The sequence below is a fragment of the Musca autumnalis genome, unplaced genomic scaffold (genome assembly GCF_047663935.1).
Source record: "Musca autumnalis isolate F117 unplaced genomic scaffold, ASM4766393v1 scaffold_2, whole genome shotgun sequence".
In the NCBI taxonomy this organism is placed as follows: Eukaryota; Metazoa; Arthropoda; class Insecta; order Diptera; family Muscidae; genus Musca; species Musca autumnalis.
Genome location: NW_027411755.1, coordinates 115,908,911 through 115,919,626, shown reverse-complemented (window position 1 = coordinate 115,919,626; position 10,716 = coordinate 115,908,911). Strand labels below are relative to the sequence as shown.

At 37.6% G+C, this 10,716-nt stretch overlaps 1 protein-coding gene across 1 annotated transcript; it reads right to left on the bottom strand.

Annotated features, from left to right (window-relative positions):
* Nucleotides 1-1,911: 1,911 nt before the first annotated feature.
* LOC141393044 (uncharacterized) lies at nucleotides 1,912-5,028 on the bottom strand. The gene is made up of 2 exons (XM_073965989.1): nucleotides 4,521-5,028; nucleotides 1,912-4,283 (listed from the first exon to the last, which is right to left on the bottom strand). Exons 1-2 carry the CDS (start codon nucleotides 4,905-4,907, stop codon nucleotides 1,920-1,922), a joined length of 2,751 nt encoding a protein of 916 aa, XP_073822090.1. The 5' UTR covers nucleotides 4,908-5,028; the 3' UTR covers nucleotides 1,912-1,919.
* Nucleotides 5,029-10,716: the final 5,688 nt, after the last annotated feature.

The following is a 10,716-nucleotide window of genomic DNA, read 5'->3' as shown; positions in this document are numbered from 1 at the left end:
GACGGACGGACGGACAGACACACATCTCAAAATCGCTTTATCTCGTCGAGATATGAAGATTGGTGTACCACCTTGGGGGTCTCCGACGAATATTTCGCGGTGTTACATGAATTTTTACCAAAACAAACTTATAATACCCTTTTCCACATTGTGGTATAGGGTATAAAAACAAACTTAATATAACACTGTGTAACACTGAAAATGCAAACAACTTCTAGTGGGCATTTTCTGAAAGTACATATTGAGACTACAAAAAGAAGTTATGGCCAATTTTTATAATTGCAAAAGGTTGCAGAAATGTTCCATGGAACCTTTTTTGTATTTTTGACAGTTTGTGTCACATGGATCACTTTTTGTCACATTTAAAAAACACACTTTTTATCAATTGTGTTCCTTCCACCTCCCTTACGTGAAATACTACTGTGGAGTTCTGGGCTTTAAATGAAACATTTACAGTGTTGGTCACACAATTAGCACACCCCACTACCAACATTTATTTTGCCTAAAAAGACCTTCAAAAGTAGTTGTATTTAATAAAGTATTTGTACTAATATATTCTCAGTAGTATGCTTAAAGAATACAACGCAATACAGAAACTGAAACATAATTGTCAATTTGAATAACCTCCAAAAATGTAAAAAATGTCCTAAATTCACTGGGCACGTAATTAGCACACCTTAAAAGAATCACTAATATTGTGAATAGTTTCAATATTTTCGTCCATATTCAGTTTTAAATCCCTTTCGTTTGGGAATAAGTTCCAGTCTGCTAGTTATACTCTGCTCCAGTCTCCGAAATGTTAGTGCCAGAAGGGAATTATATGGGGTACACCTTGGGTCCCAAGGACTGATGGAAATGTCAGTTTTTTAGTGTTTTTTATCGATTTTTTCACATGTAACAAACTCATTGAGGCAAGTAATTCATAGAAACATCAAATAAAACATCATATTCATGTTCATCTTTGTAAATTTGCGAATTGTGGGATGTACCCACCAGCAGTGTGCATCTGTAAAGTCCGTTTGACGCAAAAATTTTCATTAAAAAACTGTAATATGATGCGTTGAGCTATTGATTTTATAAATACTTATCCATCTGGACTGAACTTTACCGATATGTCGTGATGTATGTCACGATAAACCTATATTCATCTCTATGGGACCTACACAAATTTCAATAATTTTCTAAACATAAGGCAAATGGGAGATAGTCTAGTGAGAACGCAAGGTAATATGTTTCCCGGAGCTTAAAACGATTAAATTTGAAATCAATAATCCAGAAAACATTTATCTTAAATAGTATATGCCTCCTTTCATGGATTTTAACCAATTCCACAAAACCTCAAAATCCCTTATGGTCAGAAAGGGGTTATACTTTTAAACATACCCACGTGCCACGTGTTCATCTAGTGCTTAATTGACAGTTTTGTAATGATAGGTCCTTGGTGTTATTCAGACATGTAATTTTGAATTACAAATGGTGTTATAAGTTGATTTTTCTTCACATAAGGGTGCATTTTATTGATCTTCTTTCTATAAACCCCTTCCAAATCAAAAATTTTCTTGAATGAATCATCGACCTTAAACACTTTTTGAAAAGTTTTTGCACTTTTTATTTAAATTTCGGTAATCGGTTAACAATTCCAATAATTTCTGATCCAATTGTACATTTGTTTTTAAAGTTTTGGCGACTTTCTGACGTTTAAGTGTACATTACAAAAAATTGTCCGCTATTGGGATATATTTTGAGATTCCGGGGTGATAAGTTATTTTTTCTTCAAAAAAATGATTTGTTCAATACGTTTTGAATATGAATTAACATCAATATAAATTAATTTTTGTATATTAACTGAATTAAATTAAAAAATCTTATGGTGTGCTAATTAAATGCTTACTTACTTACTTACTTACTTAGCTGGCCTTTTACAGAACATTTGTTCCATAAGCCGAACTAAGAAAAAATCTCCAATCCTCTCTGTTTGCTGCTGTATTTTCCCAATCTGGGATATGTAACTTTCTGATATCTCGTTTCACTTGTTCGCTCCAACGAAGCTTTGGCCTTCCAGATCTGCGAGAACCACCATGCGGCCCGTATTTATACGCCTTTTTTGCGGGTTCATCATCACTCATTCTTATAACATGGCCTAGCCATCGCAATCGTTGTATCTCGATTCGTTCAACTACATTGATGTCATTGTATAGTTGATACAGCTCGTTGTTCACACGACGCCGATATTCGCCGTCAACACAGATTGGCCCGTAGATCTTTCGAAGAATTTTTCTCTCGAACACACCAAGCACTGCCTTATCTGCTTGAGCAAGTACCCATGCTTCGGAACCATACATTAGCACGGGTAGTATCAGTGTTTTGTAAAGTGTTACTTTTGTTTGACGAGAGGTGGCTTTATTCCTAAACTGCTTACTCAGCCCAAAGTAGCATCTGTTAGCCAACACTATTCTTCTTCGTATTTCACAACTGATGTTATTTGTTGTGTTTATGGCGGTGCCGAGGTAGACGAAGTCCTTTACTACCTCAAAATTGTAGGTACCAACATTCACAGATGGTGCGGGGTTTGTGGACATATTACGCGTTGATACCATCAACTTGGTTTTTTCGCCGTTTACTGCCAGACCAACTTTAGCAGATTCTCTTTCGACTTTTGCAAAGGTGTCAGTTACTTCCTTTACCGATCGACCCATGATGTCAATGTCGTCGGCATAAGCCAGTAACATATGGCTGTTCGTGTATATCGTTCCATTTCTTTTGACCTTCGCGTCTCGTATGACCTTTTCCAGCAGGATGTTGAATAGATCACACGACAGGCCGTCTCCTTGTCTGAAACCTCTTTTGGTAATAAACTCTTCGGAGAGGTTCTTTCCTATTTTAACTGAGGATCTCGTCTCAGTTAATGTCATTCTACAAAGCCGAATGAGCTTTGCAGGAATACCAAAACCAGACATGGCTTGGAACACCTTTGAACGTATAGGGCTGTCGAATGCTGCTTTATAATCGACGAAAAGATGGAAGGTGTCGATCTGCATTTCTTGGGTCTTTTCCAGGATTTGTCTCAAGGTAAATATCTGGTCAATGGTGGATTTGCCAGGTCTAAAGCCGCACTGGTAGGGTCCAATAATTTCATTGACCATAGGCTTTAGTCTCTCACACAATATGCCAGATACTATCTTATATGCAATAGGGAGCAGACTTATGCCCCTGTAATTGGAGCACACAGTCTTATCACCCTTCTTGTGGACTGGACATAGGATGCTCACGTTCCAATCGTCGGGTACGCGTTCTTCCTGCCAGATGGTGCTAACTAGCTGATGCATACACCTTATCAGCGTGTCGCCTCCGGTTTTGAACAGCTCGGCTGGTAGGCCATCTGCTCCTGCCGCCTTATTATTCTTCAACCGGTTTATTGCTGTCCTTACCTCATCTTGGCTGGGCGGTATACATTCAATACCATCTTCTGGGATTGGATCTGTGGTATCTTCGCCGTCTTCACTGCTATCGGATACCAACAATTTGGAAAAATGTTCTTTCCATATCCTGAGCACACTATCTGTATCAGTTACCAAATTACCTTGTTGGTCTCTACAGGAGGACATGCCTGTACCAAAGCCATCAGTTTGATGCTTCACTCTTTGGTAGAATTTTCGGACTTCGTTCTGTCTCCTGTACATCTCTATTTGTTCACACTCCCTCTTCTCCATCTCTCTCTTTTTCCTGCGGAAAAGACGTTTCTCCTCTTTCCTTTTCTCCCGATACCTCTCTCGTGCGCTACGCGTTGCTACTGATTGTAAAGTAGCCCTATATGCCGCATTTTTTTCTTCGGTAGCAGCACGGCACTCCTGGTCATACCATGGATTCTTTGGTGGAGGTCTCTGGTATCCAAGTACTGATTTTGCGGCTGTTTGCATGGAGTGGGCAATGTTTTGCCATTGTGCTGATATGTTATCGGGACGAGAAGCGCTTTCATTAAGCATGTGGGTCAGTTGAGTGGAATATGCTGTGGCTATCTGTTGTGTTTGCAGCTTAGCGATGTCCAACTTTCGTGTTGTGTCCGTCCGTGCTTTATTTGCAACGTTTAGACGGGTACGTACCTTTGCTGCAACGAGGTAATGGTCCGAATCTATGTTTGCTCCTCGGAACGATCGTACATCCAACACGCTCGATGAATGTCTTCCATCTATCACAACATGATCAATTTGGTTTATTGTTCTTTGGTCTGGAGACAGCCAAGTGCCCTTATGAATATCGAGATGCTTAAATCTGGTACTGCTAACTACCATGTTTTTTGCCGCTGCGAAGTCTATCAGCCTCATTCCATTGTCTGATGTTTCACTATGTAGACTGAATTTCCCGACTGTTTGTCCAAAGATATTCTCCTTTCCAATTTTGGCATTAAAATCGCCTAGAACAATTTTAATGTCATGGGCAGGACAACGGTCATATGTTTCTTCTAAGCGCTCGTAGAATATATCTTTGGTCTGTTCGTCCTTATCTTCGGTTGGAGCATGAGCGCAGATTAAGCTGATGTTGAAGAATTTTGCTTTTAATCGAATTGTAGCAAGTCTTTCATTCACTGGAGTGAAGCTGGATACCAGATGTTTTAGTCTCCGACTAACTACAAATCCGCAACCAAACTCATGCTTTGTGTCATGGCAGCTATAATACAGTGCGTCACCTTTAGGTGTTGTTGTGACATCTTTTCCAGTCCATCGTATTTCCTGTATGGCAGTAATGTCGGCCTTGTACTTTTCAAGTACATCTGCCAGCGCGTAAACTGCACCTACTCTATAAAGAGTGCGAACATTCCAGGTGCAGATTCGCAGATCATGGTCCTTAAAACGTTTGCGGGGTTCGTCAACTTTAGAGGGGTTTGTTTTTCTTTTCTTTCGTTTTTTCATAGTAGACTGTTTTTTCTAGGGGAGGGTTACTAACCCGACGCCCAAACCCAAGTTTTTAACGTTCTTATGGGTGAACGCGCGGCACATGTTAGCTCACTACCTTTAACGGGTGTTAAAGGCAGTTCCCCAGGTGACACCACGGGGAGGTCAGTGTCCACTTGAGATGAAAGAGGGACCAAGATAAATCCTGGGCTTTGCCATGTTAAAACCGGTCAGGACCGTTGCTTGGTATCTTCCATCCCCTACGTCAATTAAATGCCCCCTTGATAATTTGGGCGTCTTCACAAAACTTTTATTTTCAAAAAACCACTGATAATGCTATTCACTTATATTATTAAATCTGTTAAATACATTATAGAAAAGGATTTTGTTCACGAAAATATTTCAATTATTCTATCAAAACTCTTAGCTGACTGAAATCATTTTGCACCAAAGGGGTGCGCTAATTCTGTGACCAACACTGTATATGAGAAAATAAGTATATTAAGGACCATTATTATGGACCTCCTTAACATTACGAATGAACGTAACAGCGTATATTTTTGTGGGCTTACATCAAAATCTTGTCTTTAAGTTTTTTTTTTTTTTTTTTGTTTAACCTTTTTTCTGGCGTTAAACTTAAGCGAAAATAAATTGTTTTTTAATGTTTAAGAGATGAAATTGCTAACTACTGCAGATTACGCGAAGATGAAGAGGAAACAGAAACCATCGTCCACTTCTTATGTCGCTGTCTTTCGAGTACCTCCCCCTCAAAATTTCGGGAATGAACAGTTTAAGAACTGCTCTTAAATCGCTTTAATGTTTTTTTTTTTTGCCACTTGTATTCGCTGTCCCCATTACGACAGTACAAGTTTTTTTCAGGAGCAAGTCCATACTTCCTGAGAAAATGGCCCGAAAGGTGGAAAAATCCTTATGGTACCATGTGTAGTAGCTGGAGGGCACGATAGTTGAGCCATATCGGTCCACTCCTTCCTACCCAACAAAAGTTCGACAAATTCGTACGTCCAAAACTGGCCACAAATCTGGAAACCTCCTAAATACATAATTATTGAGAAAATGATTTCGATTGTGCAAATGACAGTTGGTCTAAAAATATATGTAAGTTCAAATTCGCACAGGCTGAGGGTATATCTCTGTCGACAAAGCCGACTAATACTTTTTTACTTCTTCTATAACTTTTTCAGGTTATAAGATCTCCGAGTGAATGATAAAAGCAATAACTGGGAGCCCTGTCAAGCAAGAAAGAAGTTTCCCGGAAACGTTAGTGGGAAATTGCCGACACCGGGGTCCCACTTAACAATTGCTAAAGCCACCTTTGAAAAAGCCGAAAAAATTGTTAAAGTGATGGCATGAACGCACACAACGCTTAATGGAAGGAGGCATACTGAAGATGTTGGGAAGTGCAACATTTTCTACCTCTAACCGCAATCAACAACAAACATATCGGTATTTCTGTTAAAGAAATGATACTGACAAATAGCTGTTACTTCGAACAGAGCAAATAAAACAAAATATTTTGCAAGACAATAGACGTTCCTTACAAGCAACTTATGTGTTTGTGTGTATGCGAATATTTTAAATTCAATTGTTGAATTAATCTCAAATCACAACCCGTTCCATTACTTTGACTAATTTTCTGACTGTATGGTTGGCTACTTATCACTTTGCTCGAATCTTGGGGTATTAACGGATTTTTGCAAACTGATGTCAAAGACAAAGCCACTCGTCAACGGTCAAGTGAACTGTCGTGAAAAACGTGTCAAAATTGAATGGCTTTATTGTGTCCACGTTGTGAGTGTCAACTCCCTTTTGACACCTTTGACTTTGACCAACACGCGACAACCGACCGTGTCATTTGATGAATTCTGCATTAACCACTGCAAAGACCAACTGACTGACAAACACACAAAACATTCTCTTTCAAATATTTTAACATACATGCATACGTAAAATTGCGTAGTGAAATGGATTACAAGGACATTAATGATGCATGCCAAGTGTGGGGTAGGAATTAATGAAAATTTATCACTTTGCTCAACTTATCTGAATTCATGATAATGGTCAAATGTATACAGTTTCTCTATTTCCAGTAACATAACGCCCACACATGAGGTAGGTGTTGTTATGTGTAATCCTTTTGCAAGAACTTTGAATTAACTCTTCACACCATTTCATGCACACACAATGCAATGGGCGAAGAGGATAACAAAGGATTTAAAATGTTTTGCACATTTGATAAAATCCAAATATTTACAAATGACATGGAAATATTTATGGGTATTAAAGGAAACAGGAATTCCGGATCAAATGGATTATGGTTTGCATTTGTGCAATATTATCTCTAAAAATTACTTTTTGTAATTACTCAGGATATTCTATACAAAAGTATGACAATTTACTAACACTAGTTATATATTTAACTCTTTCATAATTTACTCTAGTCTTAATCAAAATTAATTATAAACAAAACAAAAAAAAAACGAATATCAATACACTCTGCATATGTTGCTTCCATGGTATCCTTACATCAGTTCGCAGCGATAAGGGTAATTAACTCTGCAATTTTATGAGACATTCGGACAATTAACATACTACAGATGTTTGTTCTCATCCATTTCGGCCCCAAGTATGTGCAAGAAAAAATGCAATACGAAACAGTGACAAATGTACAGCATAATGAAGACTTCAAAAGAGTCGACTCTCAGCCGCCTAAAAAAGGCTGTCATCAGTTTGACGCCAAACTACTTTGTGAACTAGTCAATGTTGTACAACATTTACCATACGTTGGACATCGTTGTTGTACATCTGTCGTGATGTTGATGTTAACATAAATTATGTTGCAAATGCGTTGCTGAAATCATTTAGTGGAGAAACCATGTTGCGATCTTACACTGAGATAAATGTTTTGGTTCATGTAGTTATGATTTTGTTGCTTTTAATAATAAGTTCAATGTCATTTACACTCCGTTTCATTTCAATAGCACATTTCAAATTTTTATTTGTTACTTAATTTTAGTTGAAATAAAAATCAAAGCAATAAAAATCACCTGATATTTTAACGATCAACTTAACGGCAACATTGGACCCCATTAAGGAATAGAAGTCATAGGAATTGGAAGTTTCACGAATAACTGTACCCAAGTTTCAGAAGTTCAAGTTTATTTTGCACCATCTCACTTCTATCATTCGTTTTTCATTAGTTCTTTATAAATCTAACAAGAAACTGTCAACTTATGCCACATTTTTAACGTATTGTAGACAATTAAAAGTCACAGCCTTCAAAACGTCTTATTTCCCCAGTATTAAAGACATCGTTTGACTAATTTTAGCGTTTGAAACTTGAAATGGCTTTTATTCGTTTAAATTTTAAAGAATCGTAACAATATCATTCAAAATTTGCAGTCGTACTCAAATTATTAAAGAATGTACTATTTCGGTGACACACTTCAAACCGCACAAGTTTTGGGCTTTTTGAAAAAAAATATAAAAAAATATAACGGGACTTTATCGAAGCAACACTTGTTGTGGAGAGATACTTCATAAGGGTACAAAACAAGATATACAAACATATCCCAAGATATTCGACTAATGTCAACTAAAATGAAGTAACAACTAAAAATTTGAAATGTGCTATTCAAATGAAACGGAGGGAATGGGCCTCTAAAATCTTCTTTATATACATATATATAAAATTTAAATGAAATCAGAAACTCGACCAATTTACAACCAATTTTTTTAACAATTAAACTCTTGGGACAAATTCATCTTCATAATCTTATATATAATAGGGTTATGAATTTTTGACCTTTTTTCTCAAAAATGATTTCCTGTAGCAGCAATGAATGAACTTTTGCCTATTAATGCCAATGGTAACGTTCATTCCATTCCATTCCATTGATGGAACTGTTTGACATCACTAATGTAAAGGGAGAGTTGATGTGCAAAGAAGACGAGAAGCTCTGCAAATTGAGTGCAAAGACCGCGTTGGTTATTCAAGCGGCAAACCTGCTGGTGTCAATATCATTCACCCGTCCAAGCGAAAGAAGACAATAGAAGCGAGTGCACTCACATTTAACACTTCAGCAATACCTGATTGTTCCGAAAGTGGCTCGGATTTTTACGACAGTAGTACAGATAGTCCCTGGGAAGATGTAAATGCAGCATCAACGTGCAAAAGGAAGCATAACCAAACAGGCATTGCAAGACGCCTTGTTACAAGTTTCGTCCAATAAAGCAGCTACGATGTTCCAGCAGCTTTCCCCTGAAGGCATTGAAATCACAACCCCATGTCAGTCAGGAATCCACAGGCCTATCTTCAAGGTAGGTGCTCGGTTGAAGAACTACTTGCTAAACACGGTCTATCTGGAGAAGTGCAGCATGCATTTTGACGGCAACCACCTTGAGAGCTATGAATATGAGGCAGTGTTCCTCACGAACGAATTTAAAGAAATTAGATTGACTACGCTCAAATTGAAAGATGGGAAAGCTAAAACAATCGCAGAAGGTATCCAGAATGTGTTAGAGGAGTTCATCCTCTGGGGATCAATTGTGATGATTGTTGCCGAAACAACAAGCGTGAATACCGGCAAAAAGAAGCGAAAGGTTAAACCGCACCCACGTTCATGAGTTGACATGCTGGATCGTGCTGGATCGAGTTTTTCGGGTTGTCATGGACGATGAACTCCATGCGTCTACAACATCACCAAACATCGAATACATTTTGTGAAGGATTTGATGGAAAACTATGCTCAATTGAAAGCAGACTTCAGTAATGGTACAACTTTGATTAAGGAAACAAGTGGCTGGAGAGACGACATGAAATTTCTCTTCCACCTTACTAGTGTTTTCCGCCATTTCACTGAGAAGAGTGAGATACCTTTTATAGATTTTAAGCAGATCCCAAACATTTGCAATGCACGCTGGAACTCTCGTGCCATTCTAGCTCTACTTGCTTTTATACCGATGCCTGAAAATCGGAGCAGGTTGCCCAAAATCTGCTTATTCATTTCTTATTCATGGGCTGATCATTGGTTAAGTAGTCAATTGTTCCGCTCTGAAGATTTCGAAGAAATATCTCTACCCAAAAGCTCTCAAATGCTTGAATACTCATTGGAAAAAAGATGAATCTCCAATCACCATTGCCGAAGCAACCAGGGTTGTGAGCGCGCGATCAAAGATATGCAAGACTTATACAACTCCTGCCGTAACAAGGACAACCTCCCACTGAGATTCATCCTCTCCAATGACAATGTGAATATTTAACTTTATTTTGTGTTTTATGATCCTTGTTATGTTAGTATATTTATTTTAATTATTATTTATTTTATTATTTATATATTTTTAATACCTACTTATAGTGACTCCAAAAAATGTCAGAAATGCATTAATAAAATTTTTCAAATGATTTTGTGCGTGAGGTTTTTTATCCAATCACGTTAAACTTAAGATTTTATGTAATCTTATGTAAAAGTTCATCTTAATATGATACAGGGATATGAGGTTGTAAAAAAGTCATAACCCTAATATATAAACATCATTTTTTGAATGTTTCGTATAAAATCGGGCATATAGAGCATGTTTGGCGCATCAAATCTAAACCGATTTCAACATAATTTTTCGAATTTATTTCTAAACCGAATTCCGTCACGCGTTCCAAATCTGTAACCGTTCTATAGATATTTGCATACAGAATTTAAATTTTTGGAGGTACTTTCGATTATGATGCAATATCTCTGGAATTTGAAAACATTTTATAGCCTATGTTACTTTCAGGCAATGTAGTAATATACTCTGAAAATTTGAGGAAAGT

Coding starts and splice junctions, on each gene's coding strand:
- LOC141393044 (XM_073965989.1), bottom strand. CDS start 4,907: ATGAAAAAACGAAAGAAAAGAAAAACAAACCCCTCTAAAGTTGACGAA. Junction 4,284..4,520: donor TCAACATCAGCTTAATCTGC/GCTCATGCTCCA, acceptor AAAAACATGGTA/GTTAGCAGTACCAGATTTAA.